Source organism: Thermobia domestica, chromosome 11 (assembly GCF_964235325.1).
Source record: "Thermobia domestica chromosome 11, izTheDome1.hap1.1, whole genome shotgun sequence".
Classification (NCBI taxonomy): Eukaryota; Metazoa; Arthropoda; class Insecta; order Zygentoma; family Lepismatidae; genus Thermobia; species Thermobia domestica.
In genome coordinates this window covers 68,622,908-68,648,574 of record NC_137464.1, presented here as the reverse complement: position 1 = coordinate 68,648,574, position 25,667 = coordinate 68,622,908, and the positions used below count along the sequence as shown (strand labels likewise).

Here is a 25,667-nt window from a genome sequence, read left to right as displayed (position 1 = left end):
ATAATGCGTCTATAGTCTACAAACATATCAAAAAAAAATCAACTTTGGCAAGCATTGTGGTTATGTTAATTGTTAAAAATTAGATGCTCTAGTTAAACTTTCTTGTTATCATTTGTTCGGGAGTAACTTCATCCCACTTCAAATTTCATTTACAAGAATAATATTTCGGATCTTGATGAGTAAGCAACAACACTGTAAGAACAATATATCAATCTACTTTGTTATCAAGATTTAAAAGTTATATTTACATGAAAAAATGTTTATTACAGCCCTTTCCTGGTACCGAAATAGTTACAGCCATAACGATTACCAAAAAAAATTTGTTTGGGACACAGGAAATATAGAAGTTTTGGAAAGTTCATAGACAAAACAATTTCTTATTTAGAACTTAAATGTTATGAGGAAAGTAAAAGTACACGCTTTACAAGAAAAACCTGTAAGAATTTTAAATTCCCGATATCACTTAATACATATACAATATTTATAAACTACATTTTGGTGCACAGCAGTAACGAACATAATTTATATCTATATACATTTTTTCGAAAATAAATACGAAAATCACCGCAAAATAGGTACACAAAAATCCACAAAGTTGACCAAATTAGAGAAAGAGATCATACACATTCTTATGGCTTTTTCTTTAAATATAAATCAGATGTTACTTTGACAGATGGAAAATACTACTTTGGAAAGACTAGGGTGGATTAGTTCTTAATTTTTAAACAAAATACTCACACCTAATTCTAAACATTTGTTTTTTATGTATATATATATATATATAATGTATTTTCCAACTTTTTGTTTAGATTTTCTAAACAAAGTAACAGCATCTTAGTACAAAAGTGATTGTAATTTTCATAAAAGAGTAGTTTTGTTTTTCATTAAAGCTCAATGAAAGGGCTGCAACAGAACGCATCCTACTAGAGAGCTCAAGAAAAAAAAAACAGAAAAAAACTAGCTGCATTTACAGAAATCCACGAGATGAATAACCTTGTATTTTCCACTTTAAATAAAAGTGTTTTCCTTGTTTTCCCCTCAAAAAGAATACTTTTCTTTTGTAAAGAATCGAAGAATTGGGAATTGGAGAAAAAAAAAAGTAGAGGAGATATTACATTGCAATGCCTTCTCTTCAACAGTTAACTTTTATCATCGCAAGTAACCACTAAAATATGTTACATCAACGTGTTTTTCTTGTCACCACCACACATGGATCAACAGTAGTATACAAGAACAACACTACATTGTTCATGCATTTGTTTTTCGTACTAGCTGCATTTACAGAAATCCACGAGATGAATAACCTTGTATTTTCCACTTTAAATAAAAGTGTTTTCCTTGTTTTCCCCTCAGAAAGAATACTTTTCTTTTGTAAAGAATCGAAGAACTGGGAATTGGAGAAAAAAAAAGTAGAGGAAATATTACATTGCAATGCCTTCTCTTCAACAGTTAACTTTTATCATCGCAAGTAGCCACTAAAATATGTTACATCAACGTGTTTTTCTTGTCACCACCACACATGGATCAACAGTAGTATACAAGAACAACACTACATTGTTCATGCATTTGTTTTTCGTACTAGCTGCATTTACAAAAATCCACGAGATGAATAACCTTGTATTTTCCACTTTAAATAAAAGTGTTTTCCTTGTTTTCCCCTCAGAAAGAATACTTTTCTTTTGTAAAGAATCGAAGAACTGGGAATTGGAAAAAAAAAAGTAGAGGAGATATTACATTGCAATGCCTTCTCTTCAACACTTAACTTTTATCATCGCAAGTAACCACTAAAATATGTTACATCAACGTGTTTTTCTTGTCACCACCACACATGGATCAACAGTAGTATACAAGAACAACACTACATTGTTCATGCATTTGTTTTTCGTACTAGCTGCATTTACAGAAATCCACGAGATGAATAACCTTGTATTTTCCACTTTAAATAAAAGTGTTTTCCTTGTTTTCCCCTCAGAAAGAATACTTTTCTTTTGTAAAGAATCGAAGAACTGGGAATTGGAAAAAAAAAAAAGTAGAGGAGATATTACATTGCAATGCCTTCTCTTCAACAGTTAACTTTTATCATCGCAAGTAGCCACTAAAATATGTTACATCAACGTGTGTTTCTTGTCACCACCACACACGGATCAACAGTAGTATACAAGAACAACACTACATTGTTCATGCATTTGTTTTTCGTACTAGCTGCATTTACAGAAATCCACGAGATGAATAACCTTGTATTTTCCACTTTAAATAAAAGTGTTTTCCTTGTTTTCCCCTCAGAAAGAATACTTTTCTTTTGTAAAGAATCGAAGAACTGGGAATTGGAAAAAAAAAAAGTAGAGGAGATATTACATTGCAATGCCTTCTCTTCAACAGTTAACTTTTATCATCGCAAGTAGCCACTAAAATATGTTACATCAACGTGTGTTTCTTGTCACCACCACACACGGATCAACAGTAGTATACAAGAACAACACTACATTGTTCATGCATTTGTTTTTCGTACTAGCTGCATTTACAGAAATCCACGAGATGAATAACCTTGTATTTTCCACTTTAAATAAAAGTGTTTTCCTTGTTTTCCCCTCAGAAAGAATACTTTTCTTTTGTAAAGAATCGAAGAACTGGGAATTGGAAAAAAAAAAAAGTAGAGGAGATATTACATTGCAATGCCTTCTCTTCAACAGTTAACTTTTATCATCGCAAGTAGCCACTAAAATATGTTACATCAACGTGTGTTTCTTGTCACCACCACACACGGATCAACAGTAGTATACAAGAACAACACTACATTGTTCATGCATTTGTTTTTCGTACTAGCTGCATTTACAGAAATCCACGAGATGAATAACCTTGTATTTTCCACTTTAAATAAAAGTGTTTTCCTTGTTTTCCCCTCAGAAAGAATACTTTTCTTTTGTAAAGAATCGAAGAACTGGGAATTGGAAAAAAAAAAAAAGTAGAGGAGATATTACATTGCAATGCCTTCTCTTCAACAGTTAACTTTTATCATCGCAAGTAGCCACTAAAATATGTTACATCAACGTGTGTTTCTTGTCACCACCACACACGGATCAACAGTAGTATACAAGAACAACACTACATTGTTCATGCATTTGTTTTTCGTACTAGCTGCATTTACAGAAATCCACGAGATGAATAACCTTGTATTTTCCACTTTAAATAAAAGTGTTTTCCTTGTTTTCCCCTCAGAAAGAATACTTTTCTTTTGTAAAGAATCGAAGAACTGGGAATTGGAAAAAAAAAAAAGTAGAGGAGATATTACATTGCAATGCCTTCTCTTCAACAGTTAACTTTTATCATCGCAAGTAGCCACTAAAATATGTTACATCAACGTGTGTTTCTTGTCACCACCACACACGGATCAACAGTAGTATACAAGAACAACACTACATTGTTCATGCATTTGTTTTTCGTACTAGCTGCATTTACAGAAATCCACGAGATGAATAACCTTGTATTTTCCACTTTAAATAAAAGTGTTTTCCTTGTTTTCCCCTCAGAAAGAATACTTTTCTTTTGTAAAGAATCGAAGAACTGGGAATTGGAAAAAAAAAAAAGTAGAGGAGATATTACATTGCAATGCCTTCTCTTCAACAGTTAACTTTTATCATCGCAAGTAGCCACTAAAATATGTTACATCAACGTGTGTTTCTTGTCACCACCACACACGGATCAACAGTAGTATACAAGAACAACACTATATTGTTCATGCATTTGTTTTTCGTACTAGCTGCATTTACAGAAATCCACGAGATGAATAACCTTGTATTTTCCACTTTAAATAAAAGTGTTTTCCTTGTTTTCCCCTCAGAAAGAATACTTTTCTTTTGTAAAGAATCGAAGAACTGGGAATTGGAAAAAAAAAAAAAGTAGAGGAGATATTACATTGCAATGCCTTCTCTTCAACAGTTAACTTTTATCATCGCAAGTAGCCACTAAAATATGTTACATCAACGTGTGTTTCTTGTCACCACCACACACGGATCAACAGTAGTATACAAGAACAACACTACATTGTTCATGCATTTGTTTTTCGTACTAGCTGCATTTACAGAAATCCACGAGATGAATAACCTTGTATTTTCCACTTTAAATAAAAGTGTTTTCCTTGTTTTCCCCTCAGAAAGAATACTTTTCTTTTGTAAAGAATCGAAGAACTGGGAATTGGAAAAAAAAAAAAAGTAGAGGAGATATTACATTGCAATGCCTTCTCTTCAACAGTTAACTTTTATCATCGCAAGTAGCCACTAAAATATGTTACATCAACGTGTGTTTCTTGTCACCACCACACACGGATCAACAGTAGTATACAAGAACAACACTACATTGTTCATGCATTTGTTTTTCGTCTATTTCTTCCATTTTCTTAAGCATCATTGTTAACCTTCTGGAAACATATAAAAAGAAATTAAACAGGTTCTTTTTTAAAAGAAATCAACAACCTGGCCCAAACCTTTCTCCAAGTCTCATGTTAACACTTTGATTCCAGATCCTGAGGCTCAATCAGGAGCACTGCACTGTGTGTGTATAGATATATATACACACACACCTAAAGTTTCTTCTTTCAATTATTTTAGATTTTTCTCGCGCGCTCGCTCTCTCTCGCCTTCGCTGGAATTCTTCACGTTCTCACACTTTCAACACCTCACTTGCTCACACTCGCACACAGTTTATTATTATAATTATTACTATTTTGTTCACGATAACTGAAGATAATTACACTTGTTTAGTTATAATAATGATTATATCCTAGCACGGTCCATTTCTTTTTTCTTTTTTTTTTTTAATTTTCCATTGGCTTGTTGACTATGAAACTTTATTTTTTTTTAATCGAGAAACAAGCTTTCACACTGAGAGAAAAAAATATAAGCTGTGAAAAGAATTGTTCAAATCGGACATGTTGTGCACCTGAAAAAAGTCTTATGCTTCATATGATTATGGTTGAGTGTTACCACCAGAGATTGGCGTTGGTCCAGGTGCTATGATGGGTGAGCTAGGTATCCCGCTGACAATTGGCCGCTAAGGCAGAGCTTCCTGCAACGAACAAAAAAATACAATAAAACAAAACCAGCTTCGTAACAAATAATCAATAAAGCCTCGGGAAAGCTGTAATAAAAATTTAATGAATATCTCGACAAAAAGGACACAATAAATATATTTTTCATGTATTACAATGAGCACAGTAATATCGTGGAAATAACATAGTTTCACGGCTTGGGAATTTTAAGTGTGTTTGAATCGCGCCAGCCCATTGATTTAATACGGAAATAGATTTTTAGTATATGATGTTACTCGAACCTCCAGATCAAGCAGGAGCTCAGTGGTGCAACAACATCGTGTGCGTGAGTTCTACATTCTAATTTCACGACTTGTTTCGTAACAGTAACTTTGATTAACCATCCGTCTGCTTCAGCCTAAAGGGCATAATTGGAGGCAAAGATTTAGTTCCCCCACTCAGTTTCACTAACACATATACACAATACTCACAATTTGGAGCAATGCCCTCTAAGTATGAACAGAAATCTTTTTGAAATCTACATCAGGAAAAACAGGTACAATACCCTGAGATAGCATTAAATGATTCGCTCAAGCTTAGCTAAACAGATGTACATGTGTTAATGTACTATACTGAAATTGTAAGAGGTGATTAAAATAAAAATAAAAAAGTTTATATGGACCTGTGGGGTGAGTGCATAGTTTCGAATCTAGGGCCGTCCAAAAGCGTACCGAACACAAGAAACCGAGTGGTTCCATATCACAGTCACACATATGGCATCCAAAAACGCATGTTTCAGCGGTGTGCGCGGATGCGAAAGATTTCAAAGTTGGCATAATTCCCAGACACGCTCCAACAGAATTACCAATTCGGTCTTAAAAAGTGGTTTCAAATCAGCAAAGAATGCATACTATGATGTGTTTTCTTCAGCTTATATGTGAAAAATCATGAAAGAATACATCATAGCACATGTTATTCCGAACACGAGGAACCGTGGAGCTAGCGGTCCCTAACAATTTAGACTTTCGCTGATGTATTCTGTGTTCACTGTTGTCAAGCTTACTTTTGGACTCACCTTTAAGTCAGAGTATATCTTAGAATTCAGTTGGAAGCATTTCTGGGAATTATACCCTGTACGGAACCTCTTACACATCTATTGCACACTGCTGAATACGCACTTTTGGATGGCATACGCGTAACTTCCTTTCCGCTGATAAGGACTGCCACTACACAGTTTCCCGTTAAGACACGATCGATGTGATAGCAGTTTAAAATAATGCGTACTGTAAACAATTTTTTCCCATGATTTTGGCTCCTAGCTCGAACTATTCAATTCTCCCGTCAGGTCCTTGTCGGTACAGTTCATTAGTATAAGCACAATGACTTATGAGGATATAGGGCACGAAGAACGTAAAGAAATAAAACCAAAGGAAGCCACGGTACTAACATGCCACAGATAAATCAGTGAATAGGCCACATTTGCAAGAAATAGTAGCAAGCTCACACAACACAAACGCAAAAAAGGGTGAAAATATTGAAGACGCATTGGCGGCACATGAAACACGTTAACCTGAATTACGGTCATCCCAAGCGGCCACACGTGTCTCGCATCGACACTCGGCGCTTAAGATCTGGTTGTTGAGGAGCTCTTACAGCAACTGATTTTACCACATGAACGAAAGTATGGAGCTCATAGTGTGTCCTGGGGACGACTGGAGAGCTCAATATGTCCCCATAATGCATCCCAAGTATGTTCAATTGGGTTTAGATTGGGAGATCGCGCTGCCCACTCAGTATGTTGAACATCTTCAGTTGCTAGATACTCGCATACCAGGTTGATTCGATGGAAGATGGGCAGTATCATCCATGAACAGAAACTGTGGGCCGACTTGTCCCTGAAAAGCCGTACCCATTATACAGAACCTTGTCCCTGTAATCTTGGGGCCAGTGACGGATCCATCATTGAAGATTTGCAGGTCAGTACGACCATTCAACATCATGCCTACAGAGAGCACTAGTCATTACTATCACAACGATCCCTTTCCATAATATTCACGGGATGAAAGCGAGTTCCTTGTTCGCGCCACATCAGTGAGTGATGAGAATTGTTCTGGGAACTGTATCGGGATTCATCCGTGAATAGTACATGGTCCATTCAGATCGGGTCCACTGGCGATGTTCTAGAAATCAATGTAAAGGGGCATTTTTGTACACAGGAGCCAGTGGAGCGAATGTTGTTGGTCGTCAGGCACACAGACCACCGGCCGATTAACGTCTCTGATACAGTTTAGCGTGACACCACCCCTGAGAAAGTTGCAGGTTCCACTGACAGTTGTCTTGTAGGCATGGTCCAGTTGCGACGCGCAGTTACAGGTAGATATTGGTCCTGCTGTGGATTTGTCACACATGCACGATCTCCACAAAGCCTCATGCTGACGTCTCCTGTTGATAAACTGCTTCCACAGGATCCAGTGAATACGACGCTGTGTGCTACTATCACTTCGCTGCTATCGCCCAAAAATGTGACCCTTAGTAAATACGTTCAAATAATGTTTGTGTCATATTCATGACATTTGCTACCACATTCAACTCGGTAGTACCCTTCGCTTATTGTAAGAATTCTACGCAAAATGCCCGTATTTCCATTTCTTCACACAGAAGGGTCACGCTGACGCTTGCCACGATAGATTTAATGCACCTCACAAGGAATGCGCCCCATCCGCCACACACTTCCTGGCCTTGTGACACAACGTGCGTGGTTACGGCTTCTAAACCTGGAGTCAAACTACCCGAGATCAAAAGTTCTAGATACGAGCTGCAGTGGTCGACTGAAGAGCGTTGTCAGTTCATTCTAAAAATCACTCAGTTAAATGACCTGCTTGCATATGCAAACAGAATACGGAAAAGCATTTATGTTAATTTTAATTCTGGTCACAATGCACGAGACATTGTGATAACTCGGGCGTGTAAAAGTACAGATAAGGAACTGAAAAAGCAATGTAGTTGGTGCCACTCTGGTGCTCGAAAATCTGGTCAGTAGTATTTCCATAAATGATTAAAGAAAGCTCTTAAATCAGTTCCAAATAACAGCAGAATATATACTGTGCATGATAATAAGTCAGGGAGAAACACTGAAAAGGTTCGTAGTTCACTGAAATGTTCTCATCAAAAAGCAATGTCTTAAATATATATATGTAAAAGCAATGAAATACTTCTTTGTCCAGTTATGTGGGAAAGAAGCAATTCCCACCGAAGAAAGAACTTGTATGCGTCGCAAAATAAAGTATAAATCGAAAAAATGATGACTGTCTTTACGAAATATACAGAGCGTCCACAAAAATACTTCTATAAGCTGGCGGCGGTTATATATTTATTAAACTTTAAGACATACGAATATGAAATTTTACACACATATTTACAAACCTCTCAAGTTCAAATTACAGTTCAAAGTTCAAATTACAGATGTTCAATATGTCCTCCATCAGCAACACGAACAATATCACATCGATACTTAAATTTCTCCCGTACTCGGGCAAGCATGTCCTGCGTCACTGGTGTTATGGCAGTACGGACTCGGTTCTTCTTCAACCGAGTGCTCTTGTTCGAAAGTGTGCGAAAGCGTTGTACGCTTGGCAATATTGGGAAGTTGCAGTTTGTATTGTAAAAAAATAAACAAAGAGAGCAAAGACTGTTATGATCGCTGGACAGCATTGTTTTCATAAATAGGCGACAGAAACTTATTGTACTGATTGTAAACAGGGGCTGGGAGTTTTGATGCGAGTGTGGGTGGAAATATTCTCGCCACATATTGCCTGTTAGTGAAGATTTTCAATGTTGCAAACTGCCAAGTGTAGAATTTCGTAATAATTAAACGAGCTTTGAGGAGGAGGATTATGATGCAATAATTATAATGCCTAACAACCATATACTTAAACTGCTAGGAAATAAATCATGCTGCTGTAAAATGAATGGAATATACATTGAATTACATATTCAAAATACAGTATACAGAGAATTTCAAGATGTAAATATTTTTAAGCAGTACAGATTTGCCCTCACTGTCTGGGTGCCCTTACCAGACACTGTCCAATACAAAAAACGCATTATAATAGATAGACCGAGCGTGGACATGAACCCGGCTCCGGCCGGTCTTCCTTATTAAGGTTTTCCTCAGTCCCACGAGGTGAATGCCTAGAAGGTAGCTTCTGTAAGGCAAGAATTGGGCCGAACACTGAGGCTCCAGAATTGGCGGAAGATATATTCCACCAGAATATTATGTTTCCAACACTTTCGCAAATAGTGTGGTCGTGGGTTCCGATATCCATTTTTTGTTTATATATGCTTAAATTCGTTATGAAGTAAATGTAGAAGTGTTTCTTTCATTCTCTTTCTTTCTTTGTTCTCATCTTTCTCATCCTCGTTCTCTTTTTCCCACCTTAAAATCCGAATACTGCCCGTCTGTAAGACTGTTTCTCTCCATGGTGCGAGGTTTAAAGAGACTAACCTGATATAGTTAACTATAAGCAGAACTGTACCAATAAATTCACATTAAAGAAGAAGTGAACTGTTTCGAAATTTATGCAACTTGCAAATACCAAACCCTACTAGTACTAAAGTTGATGAGTTAGTGCCACTGTTACCATTGTGATAAGTGCAAATGAGGGGAAGGACTGCTAAGATTCGCTCGTCAGGTTTTGTGTCAAAACACAGCGCCGAGCTATAGTAAACGGACAATATAATGAAAAGGAAATTGTTATGTTTGAATGAACAGTGGAAGGAACGTAGATATTGTAACGAACTTGGGCCTGATGTTCTACTAACTTGGTCACCGAGAGTAGCGCTGACAAAATGTTTATTCTTCAGCATGTTGCAATGGTTGTATTTAGCTCAATAAAAATATATTAGTTTGGGGTGGTTTAAGCATCGGAAATGTGCAAACTTTGTTTCAAGTACGTTCATTTAATATTACAAGTGGTAATGTTTAGAACCGAGCAACATATATCTTCGAATATTAGTTAAATATCGTGTTCATCGTTAAATCCGTAGCTTTATTTCAAATCCTAAGCAAAGCTAGTTATTAGTGATTGATCTTTACAGCAATTTTTTCTATGTAAAGGAATAAAAATTTGCGGTGCAGTTGATTCTTTTGGATAAGCTAGAGTGTAAAACTGATAACTTTCATTAATTTTTTTGTTTATCGTTACCCACATTGAATTCACTAAGATTTCGGAAATTCACGAAAATAGTGAGTATGGTCCATATTTTCCATAGCCAGTAGTTGTGAATATATACTTTAATTTTATAAATGAAAATGTCATACGTACTGGGAGAGCCCGCTAGCCCCAAATACTTGTATAATGTAATCAAATTGTTTACTGCTTAATTGATTTCCTTTTCTCTTAGAATTGTAGAATGTCATATATACTAAATAAATATTAAGTTGAATTTACATCATGTAAGTAGATAATGGACTAAAAAATTAAGAATTAAAGATATTTAACACTATTATAATAGCTATTTGTATTTGGTTATTTTTCTATTTCATTTAATACCGCATTATTGATACACACCTCTTTCAGTCTTTGGATAACTTTAGCAACCTCCTGATTTCCCGTTTTCTTGACCGTTCTCTCATTTTAAGCCTAATGGCAGTCACATGTTCCTTCTGCGCCTGGAAAATAAAACATTTCTAGTTCCAAAAATATAAAGTAGAAAAATTTCAAAAATAGAAAAGTAGTAGAAATACCATATATAGAAGTTTTTCTGCACCTTCATACCAGACGTGGCCTTCTAATGTTTATGCTTTTATTCAGATTACCAAGATAGTAAACTCCAGCCTAATGAGGTAAATGAGCGCGAGATCGAGCTAGCGAGAATCTAACTATGAATGGCTCAAGCCTAAGCTTGAGTTTCTACGAGTCCTAATGTGGTTTTCATTGAGATTACCAAGCACGAATCCCATTGAACGAAATAAGCCTGATCCTGACTAAGTCCCGACTGAAAAATTACCATCTTTTCTTTTTCTTTCATACTCGAGCGCACAAGGTTTTCAAACAGCACAAGTGCCAGACAGGCCTTAATCAGAACGTGCTCGAATTGTCCACGGGAATTGTTCAGATATTTGATGGAGCTTGTGTTCGTGTATTGATATTATAGCTTATTATCAGAGCCTTGATACTGAGCAATTGATTCTATGTAAACAAATATAATTATACGATACCTGAGGGGGCATGAGTTGAATAGAATGCAAAGGTGAACAAGTATCCAACCTGCGAAATATGTCTTTTAATTATTATTATAACTGGAAACTGGATTTTATTTTTTCTACTTCTACCAATATACCAGAATTTCTGACTTACGATTGTGTTATTCTCAGCGAAACGTGGTTAAACGAAAATGTATCAAGTGCTGAAATTCCTCTATTTCAATACTTTAATATCAAAAGGAGCGATCGAGGAACTCATGCAGGTGGAGTGTCCGTGTGTGTTCATTCTAAGTGGCCGAGTGGACTGAGGGAAGACTTGAAAACGGCATGTGAAATAGTTTGGGCTAAGGTGCGTATTAATCCACGTAAAAAAAACTGCTAATTGTCTGCTTTTATCGTCCGCACAAAACTAGTTCTATGGCCCTTCTGGAAGCCTGCCGGATTCTACACTAGATGCACTTTCGGAAGGAGATGTTTTACTTTTTGGTGACTTCAACATGCACATCATGTGGTCCAATGAACGAACATCTATTCCCACTGACCTACAAGAGACATGGTTCCTGGAAACTTTTATTCATGGACTGATACTCGCCCAACACAATATGTATATACAATACAAGAGGAAATAGGATACTAGACTGTGTTGTCTTTGCTCGATAAATGTGTTATCACTCCATCACTTACTTAATCTGTTTTCTTCTGATCATGAAAGCTTGGAGGTCTTATTCCACATAAAAAAAGTTCACAGAATAAAGAAATATTACTCATCTAGTAAGCATCGAGCTCCCCTGTGGAGGAAAGCCCCTTGGGTTGACATTAATCGTGCCCTATCTCTTATTCCACGGAACATTCTTGAAGTGGGTTCTGTCAACGAAGCCCTGGATTTTCTCAATCATATTGTACATGCAGCATGTGAAGACTTTGTTCTTAAAAAGAAATGTAAGTCTAGTAGGTACCCTCCATGGTTTGATTCGGAGGCGCGATCTGTTTTAAAAAACAAAAAACTGTCATGGTCGCTGTGGAAGCAACATCCTAATGAGAATACATATAAGAAATTTTCTGAGATAAGACGTTACTCAATACAGTTGCTTAAAATAAAATATGAAAACTATATTACCAGTATAACATCTGATATTTCTACAAATCCGAATAGATTTTGGCCCCTCATAAATTCAAGAAGTGCTTCCCGCATTCCTGAAGAAATTTTTCACGACTCAATTGCAGCAACTGGTGAAAATAGAGTTCATATTTTTAGTGATTACTTCTACAAGAATTTTTGAATTCAGACTACTCCTACGCCGCTTCCTCCTGTTCAGCAAGTTTGTTCACACTCGTTGTCTTCACTCAGTACTTCTCCTGACGAGGTAAGGCATCTTCTTTCTTCTTTACCTTTGAATCGCTCTCCTGGTTCTGACAATATCAGTTCAATCTTCTTACGTAATACTGCAGAATCTCTGGCAAACCCTTTATCACGATTTTTAAATAGATGCTTTAGTGAAGGTGTTTTCCCTAGATCGTGGAAACAGGCTAATATTGTTCTTATTTTGAAATCTGGCATCGCGAACAATGTTTCATCATACAGACCCATTTCTCTCTTGCCCATCCTTTCTGTAGTGTGCGAGAAAATAATCAAAGATAGATTGCATAAATTTGTCTCACCCTACTTAGATCCTGCTCAACATGGCTTTCTTCCTGGCAGTTCTACTCTCACAAATTTATCTTTATTACTTTCGGAAGCAATTCAATCTCTGTCCAATAATACACAACTTGATGTAATCTATCTAGACCTAATTAAAGCTTTTGATCACATTGACACTAAGCTTCTTCTTCATAAACTAGCACATAGATTTAATATTCACGGCAACTTCTCATTATTACGAGACTATCTCACTGAACGTGAACAACGTGTTGTTCTCTCTGGATCTGCTTCAAATTTTGTTCCTGTTCCTCTGGTGTTCCCCAGGGTAGTGTTCTGGGCCCACTTCTTTTTCTTCTCTTCATAGATGATCTCCCGTCTTATCTTAAGTTATCTGACACCAAAATTCTTCTTTTTGCTGACGACTTCAAATTATTTCGAGAAATTGGGACAGCTCAGGATGTGATTGAACTGCAAAAAAATCTCTCAGATCTTCTGGACTGGTGTAGCATGTGGAATCTAAAAGTAAATCCCTTAAAATCTTCACTATTACATTTTCATTAGAGAAAAACAAAATCCCTTCTACCTACTTCATTGGAGATGATCCTATTGCTAAGGTCTCATCTCAGAAGGATCTCGGGGTTGTGTTCGACGAAAGACTTCTGTTTACTGATCACATTGGTGCCATGACCAAGAGTGCTATGCGATTATTAGGTCTCCTGTACAGGTTTACAGAGATTATGGATATTACAGCCTTAAGCATATTCTATAAAACGTTTATTTCAACCAAAATAGAGTACTGTTCCACCATTTGGAGTATGGCTAGCATATGAAATCTCTCTCGCATTGACTCAGTTTAAATTTCTTTCTTGCCATTGTCAGGAAAAGAATACCTTCTGTACGCTGTTTAAGTAAACCTGAATTGTTGACTGTTCTTGGCATCCGTACACCTTCATCTCGTCGCATGCTACTTGATATGATGTTTCTTCATAGAATTCTAAATGGGAAACTTAGAACTGAAGAACTAATCTCTAAATTTAATATTCGGGTACCTGCAAGAAGAACTAGAAATAGTGAACTACTTCATTGCAACACGCCTCGATTATCAATTATTCAGCGTTCTTTGTTCCATAGACTGGCTTCTGAATTTAACTCCATTGCTTCTGACGTGGATATTTTTAAATCTGAGAATGTATTCCGATGGGAAATTATTGCTACACCTATAGAACCTTAGTTTTCTTTTAATTTGTTATTGCTACACTTATGTACCTTTATATAGCTTTTTGTTTACACTTGTTATTGTTAATTTTATATTCTATGTTATATAGTTTCAGTGTAAATGGCTACCTTGCTGTATCTGGAACTTGGCAAATAAATAAATAAATGAACCGCAAAAGCATAAATGTTTAGTTACATGAGTACATCAAATCAAGGGGGTGCGAAAACTTGTACTTCTAACTTCCTGAGTCCTGGTATGGAGCAAGAAATCTAAGAACATTAAATTTATAATTTTGTTGTTCAGAAAACTCCGTTTTCATCTTTCGTTTAAACAACAAACATATGTGCATTTTCATGACACATCTATTCATTAAACTAATCGAAAATGGGCACATATATTTAGTGTTAAATTTAAATTTCACAATGTTTTAAAAATATATATATACATACATACATATATATAATATATATATATATATATATATATATATATATATATATATATATATATATATATATATATATAAATGGGAATGCGACTGATAATAACCGAAGCATCAAAATTTCACAAGGCATAAATATTAGTTGACTTCCAAATCGGATAACTCAAAAGCCCTCCCCCCAAAAAAATGTTGCTTCATCAATTATCCGCCTTGTCCAAGTGTCAGTTGTTTCTTGTCACAACATGTAAAATTTGCTGCAAGCTAATTAGAATATTTAAATTTCCCTAATTTTTTAATTATATATTTTACATTATACGTATATTTTCTCCCGATTAGAATTTCGAAATGAGTGAAGAACGTTCCAAGTCGAGATACGAGTCAAAAAGAATATATTGTGGAGTCGAGTCAGCATTTTCTTCAGAACAGTCGAGGCAGTCCTAAATCTCGACCTGACTCGTATTGTACGCATTTCTATCTCTTACAACTTTGCTGTTTTAAAATCAGAATTGAAACCGGAAGTAGTAGTAACCAGACCCTGTTTTGTTAATTTTGCAGTTTGTCACAATATGCTTTCCCGAGATATTGAATCGATTGCAAAGAAACACTTGCTGCTATCTACTAGCACTTTTATTCTATGTCGATTAGTGTTGAAACCGGTAATGGCCAAGTTCAGCCTCTTCCGATTTGCAAATGGAGTTGCAGAGCAGTTGAAACCTATTTCCGAGACGTTGAAACTACTGCAAAAACTCATCTCAGTATCTATGACCATTTTTGTTCTTTGGAAATCAATATTGGAAGGGAAGTAATGTAAAATTTCAAACACTTCTCGTTTCGTTAGTATGTTCGTGGTTATCATGATAGACAACGCACTGCCTTTAGACGCTGAATCATTTGCATAAAGCACTTCTCGCTATTTGTTATCGTTTTTGTCCTATGGCGATAAACATTGAAAAAGGAAACGGTTAATTTGAACCACTTATGGTTTGAATAAAGAGTTAAATCAGAAGATGGAATCTGTCCTTCGGACGCTTGTTGTGATATCTGTTAGCAAACAGACGGATGGACAAAGCCTTTCTTTAAGACTTCCGACATATATGCATAGCACAGTTTGGAAGTCAAATAATTCGTCATTACATTGTTCATTTAACATTAATGCAACGAACACTATAAAATAAGGGAATTTATAGTGTAAGACGTCCATTAGATGCAAAGATCTCAAAAAAGAAATAATTTTTGAGAGAACTTTAAAGTTCAATATCTCATGAGAACTTCACATTTTTTACGGTTGCAATCACAAATTAATTATGAAAATTATTTTCTAATGGGAATGAATAACATTTTCTTGATGCATTTACATGAAATGTTCAAGTCCAAATTTCCCTCCTGCAAAATTTAAATTTTGGATTTACACTACTTAGGATTCAAGTAGTCTATTTACTCCATAGGTCACATGATCAAAGTTTCAGCAAGGAATCGGAAGAAAGGTAACTGTGACAAGAAAAATCTTCAATAGGTTCGGATTATAAGAAACATTCTAACGCTCAAGGGGTTTGATCCCTGTAAAGGGCAGAAGCCAATTTATAACGTGTCATATATTCTAATTCTCCATGTTAATTTCCACGTGAGAATCAGGCGTTATCAAACATTAGCTTAATTTCAATCTTGGCTCCGAAATACAAACAAGGTCGACTAGACTACACGATTAGGAACACAGAGTTTGGGTCAGAACGTTTGGGCAGTATACGCTAAGACACATGCTAATTGTATCCCTTGTGCCGATACAGGTAATTTATATGTGCTGAAATGGAAATGACAAGTTAAATATTTTCATGCCTGGTACGTATATTATGTTACATATAAGTATAAATTCCAAAGAATACGTAAAACTTTTTTAAAATTTTAATTCACAACATTTAGAAATAACATTTCACATTAGATTACAAATTGGGGTATATATATGGGGGAAAAATACTAAATACTAATGTATTGGGGTGAAATGGAACCAATTTAGAGGTTGGGAGCAAAGAAATTCGGAAAAAAAGTTGCGCCATGTATATATTAGGTTGGTCCTTAATTACATGGCGCAACTTTTTTTCCGAATTTCTTTGCTCCCAACCTCTAAATTGGTTCCATGTCTGACTCAATTTATCCATGAAAAAATGGGCTCAATCGAAGAATATTTAACCGACCCCCAAGCGACCTAAAGTTTGAATGCATATCCTATAAGTTAATATTTAGGAGAAGTCTGGAATAAACCCTTCTTACTTTAATAAAGCGTCTGAAGGGAAAGGGACCAAATCTTGGATACAGGGATTGGAAGTAATCCACATCTGACCCTGAGAAATAGCATGATGGCGGCCATTTTGAAGTCCGCAATTTTGTATTTGGACTAAAATTTTAAATGAAAATGATGTTTTGTGACATCGTTTTTGGGTAACCTATCATTATAAAAACATCTTCCTATATTTTCAACTTATCTCTGGTCATTTAATTCTTTTTAGCTTTGAAATAATAGTTTATTATCTTTCAATATTGTTTTTTTTTCTTTATAGGTTACTGTAAGATTAATAAACTATTACATACATATAACAATGAAATAATTATATATGTTGTTATATAATTACATCCCGTCGAAATACACACCAGCCTATATTGCAGTTATTTATATAAAATGAAATTACATAAATAATATAATGAATGTTTAAAATTATAATAAAAGAAAGCTGAAGGCTGTGGATAACTAGTCAAATTCTACTGCATCATTAAGCCAATTTTTGTAGCATCTGGATACTTTTTTCTGTGTTCACTAACTATCTGCAATATGTATTGTTTCTTTTTTTCATCCTTTGTTAAAATGTTCCCGTATTCTTGTATCAGTTTCACACCTCTCTTTGCAACATCATTCATCACCACAATGTTTTTCAATATATTCAACCCACGTTGAAAGTTCACATCTTTCCATTTCTTTCTTTACTTTATGGTTTAATTCAAATAAGGGAAACTATTCAACAATCTTATAAATCTGTAGCCCGTACATAGATATAAACTCACAGAATATTAAGTTTTATTACTTTGCAGCTTTTATTTTCCATAGTTGATAATTATTACATGTTCAGAGATAGGTGGAAAATAAAGGCAGACGCCTGTTTGTCGTCAAAAGCTATCTCAAAATGATATATCATACGAGGTCATTTTTATTTAAAATTTTGTGCCCGAATCCAAGATGGTGGACGTAAAGATATGCCTCATCTCGGTCACTATTCAGTATCAGGTATGGATCTACTTCTACAACCTCTATCCAAGATATGATTCCTTTTCCTCAGCCATTTTTAAGTTACAAGAGTTTATTACAAACTTTTGCCATATACTATATATTGTAAATGCATTCAGATGTTTAGGTCGCTTGGGGTCGGTTAAATATTCTTCGATTGAGCCCATTTTTTTCACAGATTAATTTGGTCCGACATGGAACCAATTTAGGGGTTGGGAGCAAAGAAATTCGGAAATCGAAAATTAAGGACCACCCTAATATATATATATATATATATATATATATATATATATATATATATATATATATATATACCGATAATGTAATCGAAACGTCAAAAGTTAGGTTCTTGTTCACGCGCACAGGAAATAAATGCAGAGTTCACAGGCATTTAGCCACGAGTCATTATATATATATGATCTCTGTGAAGTGCGAAATACGAACATAAATGGTCGCGGATGATAGAATATCGCTATTCTAAAGACAAACATTTTCCAAGTGATGACAATTTAGGTATGATAGATGTAGAAGCGAGGTGAAAATGCATATAAATATTAGGGATTAATATTTACAAACAGAAATTGGGTATGTTCAGAATGTCTATATGCTACTGTGTTTTCATCTTTTGGCGATTACAAGCAGAAATGTCTCTGCTTCCTATCAACTTACTGGTTGTTATATATAATTTAGAACTTTATGAATGAATTTAAGTATGTTTGTCGTATTATGTACCTTCTAAGTTATTTTCTTACAAGAGTATCTTACCCAAATACCAATAGTCTTTCTTGAGTACCATACTGGTGTTTCATGTTGTAAAATAGTAACCCTTTCAGCCCTGATTTTTCTTTACTCATCGATTTTTATTCTTGTTTTGCATTATTCTGTTTTTTGACTTAACAAAGAAAATACAATCGCAATTTGATTGTGGTTGTCATATTTATATAATTATGAGACGTACGCATTTGTGTATATTAGGGTTAAAACATGTATGAAAATACAAAATTGCATTAATGGCAAATACCATTGTACTCTATGTAATTTAGAGACTCCAAATGTATCACTATGAGCAGAAAAATTACGTACTGCAAATTATTTTTTTCGGTAAAAATAGAACAGATTATATGGCTGAAATTTCGTCCATTGTTGTAGAGCCTACAAATATTTGCGTAGCTTCCTAACGACAGATGAAGGCATTATAGAAAAAGAGGAAAATGATTTAGATTATTTCAAAGATTGCAAATACATAAACATCAGCCATTTTGAACATCCCAGAGTAATTATGTTAACTTTGAAATATAATATACAAATATGTTACCGCCAGGATCAAAAGGATTAAACTAATCTTAAACCATAAGTATTTCAAGATTTGTCGGCAGAGAAGCAACATATTTTGATTGGATGAAAGAAAATGACTCTAGAATAATGAAGTTCTTGCAACATGCAATAGAAGACAATTATCAAATACATCACAGCTAACCAGACACGCTTTAGCGCTTAGGATAAAAAAAATAACGCTATTTTCTCCATTGTCACTATGAACATTTCCAGTTTGTTTCATATTTTTATGTTTTATTTCAGATTTTTATCTCAACTTATTCATCACTCACACAGAAGCTTCTTTCGCATGGGCGGAGTGACTAAATGCCTGTGAACTCTGCATTTATTTCCTGTGTGCGTGAACAAAAACCTAACTTTGGACGTTTTGATTACATTATCTGTATCATATTCGGTTAACTATACCACTTATGAAGTTATGGTATCGTCTTAAATTTACTGTTTCCCAGTTTCTTCCTAGAGAAAATCATAAAATTAAAATAGTATATTTCTATAAATTGTTTTAAATACTTACCTCCTTTCTATAGCTACTGATCTGCAGACTGTTATAGCATAGCTCTGCCACGTCGCTGAAGGTAAACGAGAAGGTTTTACGGCATTGCATAAATTCTTCCATCAGAGGATCCTGTAAAAACAATTTTATATATATATATATATATATATATATATAAGTGTGTGTGTGTGTGTGTGAGATCAAAAGTATACGGACACCCCCAGAAACATACCTTTCTCATATTAGGTACATTGTGCCGCCCCTACTGTCAGGTACTTATTATCAGCGACCTCAGTAATGATTAGACATCATGAGAAAACAGAATGGGGCGCTCCGCGGAATTCGAGCGTGGTCAGGTGATTGGATGTCACTTGTGGCAGAAGTCTGTACGCGAGATTTCCACACTCCTAAACATCCCTAGGGCCACTGTGTCTGATATGATAGTGAAGTGGAAACGTGAAGGGACACGTACAGCACAAAAGCATTCAGGCCGACCTCGTCTGTTGACTGACAGAAACCGCCGACAGTTGAAGAGGGTCGTAAAGTGTAATAGGCAGACATCCATCCAGACCATCATACAGGAATTCCAAACTACATCAGGATCCACTCCAAGTACTATCACAGTTAGGCGTGAGATGAGAAGACTTGGATTTCATGGTCGAGCGGCTGCTCATAAGCCACACATCACGCAGGTAAATACCAAACGACGCCTCGCTTGGTGTAAGAAGCGTAAACATTGGACGATTGAACAGTGGAAAAACGTTATGTGGAGTGACGAATCACGGTACACAATGTGGCGATCCGATGGCAGGGTGTGGGTATGGCGAATGCCCGGTGACCGTCATCTGTCAGTGTGTGTAGTGCCAACAGTAAAATTCGGAGGTGGTGGTGTTATGGTGTGGTCGTGCTTTTCTTGGAGGGGACTTGCACCCCTTGTTGTTTTGCGTGGCACTCTTACAGCGCAGGCCTACATTGATGTTTTAAGCACATTCTTGCTTCCTACTGTTGAAGAGCAATTCGCAGATGGCGATTGCATCTTTCAAGACGATCGAGCACCTGTTTATACTGCACGGCCTGTGGCGGAGTGGTTACACGACCATAACATCCATGCAATGGACTGGCCTGGACTGGCCTGCACAGAGTCCTGACTTGATTCCTATAGAACACCTTTGGGGTGTTTTGGAACGCCGACTTCGTGCCAGGCCTCACCGACCTACATCGATACCTCTCCTCAGTTCAGTACTCCGTAAAGAATGAGCTGCCATTCCCCAAGAAACCTTCCAGCACCTGATTGAAAGTATGCCTGCGAGAGTGGAAGCTGTCGTTAAGGCTAAGGGTAGGCCAACACCATGTTGAATTCCAACAGTACCGATGGAGGGCGCCACGAACTTGTAAGTCATTTTCAGCCAGGTGTCCGGATACTTTTGATCACATAGTATATATACAGGGTGTTTAAAACAACACTGACAACGTTTGGGAGGTGATTTCTGACACCAAGATAAGACAAAAAGTATAGACCAACTTGGGTGCACAAAGCTTCCTTTCGGAGTTATAGGCTGCCGAAATTACGATAAATTTAAATTTTAAAAGTCCATAGCTCCAAAAGTGTGAGACGAACCGAAATCGGCTTAAGACTTCACTTATGAACTATCATGTGCTCTATCCAAATACCCATGTTTCAGACTCCTGCGGCACCTCCACAATCATTTTTATAGAGGTACTTGGTGAGTACTTCTAATTAAATGCCAGTAGGCAAACTCCCTCTGTGTCGGAAGTACCGTAGGATTCTGAAACATGGATATTTGTATAGAACACATACTAGTTCCTAAGTGAAGTCTTGACCCGACTTCGGTAGGTCCCAGTTTTGGAGTTATGGATCTTTAAAGTTCAATTTTTCATGATTTCGGCAGCCTATAACTCCGAAAGGAAGCATTTGTGTACAAAAGTTGGTCTATACGTTTTATTTTACCTTGGTGTCAGGAATCACCTCCAAACCTTGTCGGTTTTGTTTTGAAGCACGCTATATATATATATATATATATATATATATATATATATATATATATATATATATATATATATATATATATATATATATAAGCAAAACAGTTGATATACAAAACAGTAGCTGCAGAGAATAGACAAGAAAATGTGATACTTATAATCACGTTGTAGCAAACAAGTGGCCTACAAATAATCACGATGTATTCTTTTTGGATCAACTCTAATTGAATCGTTGAGTTCGAAAACCGGCCATCTCCATAGAAGCTAATTTGAGAGGAGTGACAAACAAAAGTAAATTAGTCAATATGCATCTGGCGTATAGGGTTGTTTTCATTTTCGGACAGTAGAACTGACATTTTTCTACTTTCCAAAAATGGAAATAACCCTACAAGTCTGATACACATCGATTAATTTAGTTTTGGTTCTCACTTCTCTCAAATTAGCTTCGATGGAGATGACTGGTTTTCGAACTCAACGATTCAATTGTGTTCGTCTCTCAACATTAATAATTAAAGAGAGAGGCTGCATTAGGCTTAAAATTTTGTCTCGTTCTTCGAAATCAATGTAATCAATCTTTCTCTTCCAACAAGGAGGTAAATAATGCTATCTTCTCTCATGCAATAAATTAGATCCATAGAATTGGATTATATTGAGTTAAAATTCATAAATGATAAATTCGTTATCAGAGAATTTAAAGGCTAGCATATCAATATTATACTGATTTACACATGGTGAAATTTCTTATGAGTACTGTATGAAAACAGGTATAATTTGAATAAGAAATTCTGTATTATTTTTTTAAAAAATCACAAGTTTACGAATAAACTTTATGATTGAGATATCACGATGGTTTTGTTCAAACACTTCAAACAGTTTAGCAAGAGTTTTATCAAGGGATAGGTATTTCACTGCAAATGTTCCAGTATTATAAAGATGAAAATTCTCATAAAGAATATTTAATGAATATTGGATAGAAGAATATTTAATAGAAGAATATTGAATTCTCGTGAAGAACGTGAAGAATAACACGTTTCTTCCTCAGAGGACCGATTGTATTAGCATTCCGGCACGTGAAGTTCATTGTCCTATGAAAGTCATAACAAGTTTCACCACCGCCGAGTCGATTACATTAGCGTTGTGCTTATTCTTGTCATGTAAAGATCATTATCCTATATGTAGGTTGAATAACTATCACTGCCGCCGGGTCTGATCGTCCAAACCTGGTCCAAAGCGCACATAAACTCAGTAAGTCCCAGGAGTCCACCAGAAACAGTCGTCCTTTCACAGCGCTCAATGTCATCTTCATCCTTATAGCGAAGAGCACATTATGTGTACGCACCAGGAAAATAGTTTGGCGTGAGAGACCCGGGTTCGACTCTCTGCTGGAGCTCATGTGGTTTGGATTCCACGTTAATAAGTAGATCAACGTCTCATATAGCTTCGCTGCTAAAAGGGACGCTATACTAAAAATCAACTCAGCAACCAGGAAATATAGAAGAAGGCCACTCTGACCAAACTAACTAAATATCGCGCATGAAAAAATTTAGCATTTCGCTATGTTCGTAAGTAATAATAAAATATGACGTCTTTCGGACTATTATCAGAATCGAATCTATCACAAGAAATTGTATGGAATGATGCCCTGTTGTTGCAGAGAAGGGAGAGAAGATGTGAAAGAAACAAAAAAGTAAAGAAAAGAGAATGAATCTTTAATTGAAGTAATTGAATTTATTACAAATAATACTTGTCATTATTTATTATGTACAATATAGTATATTTAATAGTGATTTGATTATAATACTCGAATTGTGTCTGGCATTAATGCTTGAAAACTTAATAAAAATATACCAGATTCACTAATTTTAAAAATGAGTTTCAAGTTAGAGCCGGAACACTAACGCTGTTTACTAGTCGCGGCGGTTCCTTGGGGAAACTTACAGTACTTCCTGTCAAGGATATTGTATGTAATGATTTCTGGTAGAGTCAATAATGGACCGAGATTTATCTTCTTCATCAATTTACTATAAAAATATGTTAAATACAAAATATGTTTGATTACAAAGAGTAAAATAGTGTCTATCTTGTTATATCCAGATGAGAGGAAATATGTGTTTGCACGGTGCCCCTTCTCTCAAGGCAGTCTCCAAGGCACCTGCCGGTTCTTGTGAGTCTTGAAGGATATCCCCTCAGCTCAAGGCAGCTACGCGAGGCTTGGTTCTAGTAAGGACACCTAGTCCAGTGCGACCTAGGGTAAGGATAGGTGTACCCCTAGTCCAGTGCGTCCTCAGGGCGGTGTAGGTGATTTGATCAGTTGGACGACTGATGCTGGGTCACTCCGTGGTCCGCCTTTCCTCTGTCCTCTTCGGGTTTTTCCGTGAGATCCGTATTCTTTCGGCGATCCTCGGTGCCTTTCGTGTCGGCTTTTCTTCTGCTCTGCTGTTTACAATCAATAGCATGTGTTGTGTTCACATGTGCTCTTGTCCTGATGTGGAGATCCCTACACCCTCCACACTGGAAAAAATCTGGAAGATTATTTTGGAGAAAAACACGTAATTGTTATTAGTGAAAGATAACTGCACAACAGTGACACGCTTGAGATACTGTTTAGACACTAGAAAACACTATGAACACTATAAAATACTGGAAAACTCACTATAAAAACACTTGTTGCGAAATATACATATAATGGTAATAACACTTCTAGTTCTGTCGCAGCTAAGCAGGATCAAAGCAGTTTATCATTTCCCTCAAAGTGGGCAGAAGTGATATCACTGTGATGAATAAATATATGCCAGTTCATGAATGGTGGGTGTCTATGTGTATGTCACATCCGGTATTGGTAGTCTATATCGGTTAAGTCTCACTTTAGGAGTAGTAATAGCCACTAACTGGTTAAGGTTTGTTTTGTAACGGGACGTATGAAAGATGAGGCACAAAGAGATTATTATTAGAACTAATGAAAGGAGAATAAGCGGTTTTGGAATTGGGAAACTTTCCTTTTAAAAAGAAAAACTAGAGAATGGAATTTTTGGTCACTCTGTATAATGTTATCAAGTGCCTGATATTATGAACATCCTGTATAAGGAGAAAAAGTGACGTAATAAACATTCATGTACTTCGTATTGAAGAAACGATGCTAGAAACAAGAAAGCATTGTATTTTGACAATGCAAGGATTATGACTTTTGAGACTAAAAAAGAAAGAGAAAAAATATTGATCTTGCATTTTGCGAGGAGAACGGAAATACTAATGTAGCGAAATTAAATAACAGCATGAGATAGAATTTATAGTTGAAATAAAGAAGTGCAAATTTATGTCAGTGCATCTCTTTTTTTTTTTTTTTGTTTCTTCTGTTGTTGGTTCCTCTTCTGTTTCCGGTGAGTACGTGGAATTTTGTTAAAATCTTCTTCTTGAAGTTGTGCCTCTTTTTTCTTAATTTTGTGTTCCCTCAGTTTGGTCCACGTAGAATGGCTTCAAACGATCCACCGCAATTTCTTGAATTCTGTGCTTGAATTTAGATGGTAATTCGACTTGATATAAATTTGAATTAAGTTTCTCCAAGATTCATGCCGACCTTCATAGTGAAGGGTAAAAGTTCGGGTAAACCAATCTTTCTTGTAGGATAATATACCAAAACAAGGTCCCCTGGATTATAAATTGTCTGTCTATGGTGATTATCGTAAAACTGCTTTTGTTTGATATACCGGGAAGGGTCGTGGAACACGGCAGACTTAGAAATCCTAATTTTATGACCGTATCACCTAAAATGTCCGATGTCATCAGGGGTGTACGTAAAAACGACTCTACATTTAAATAATAAATCATAATCTGCTTCTTTTTGCTTTCTGTGTAGGTCGTTGTTAACGTCAAAAGGCTCTTTATTAAAAAGTGTTTTTGTGTATTTTAGGCGTTTTTCCGTTTCCTCTTTTGTCTTAATCTGATATGCTTTTTCTAAAAAAAAAAAAATGGTTCTTCTAAGGCGTTGAAAGAGATTTCGTGCCCCTCCTCAAGAACCGCCACTGGTGTATTACTTTTTAAA

General features: G+C 36.0%; 1 protein-coding gene across 2 annotated transcripts in view; it reads right to left on the bottom strand.

The window, feature by feature from the left end:
- Window positions 1-238: 238 nt before the first annotated feature.
- LOC145664147 (AMP deaminase 2-like) overlaps window positions 239-25,667 on the bottom strand; it is a 239,417-nt gene continuing 213,988 nt past the window's right edge. For both annotated transcript variants that reach the window (XM_081730548.1, XM_081730549.1), the window contains 3 exons: window positions 19,646-19,756; window positions 10,594-10,694; window positions 239-5,061 (listed from right to left, as the gene is read on the bottom strand). In XM_081730548.1, coding sequence (XP_081586674.1) covers window positions 10,599-10,694; window positions 19,646-19,756 — 207 coding nt within the window. In that variant the 3' untranslated portion in view covers window positions 239-5,061; window positions 10,594-10,598. The remainder of the gene's footprint in view (window positions 5,062-10,593; window positions 10,695-19,645; window positions 19,757-25,667) is intronic.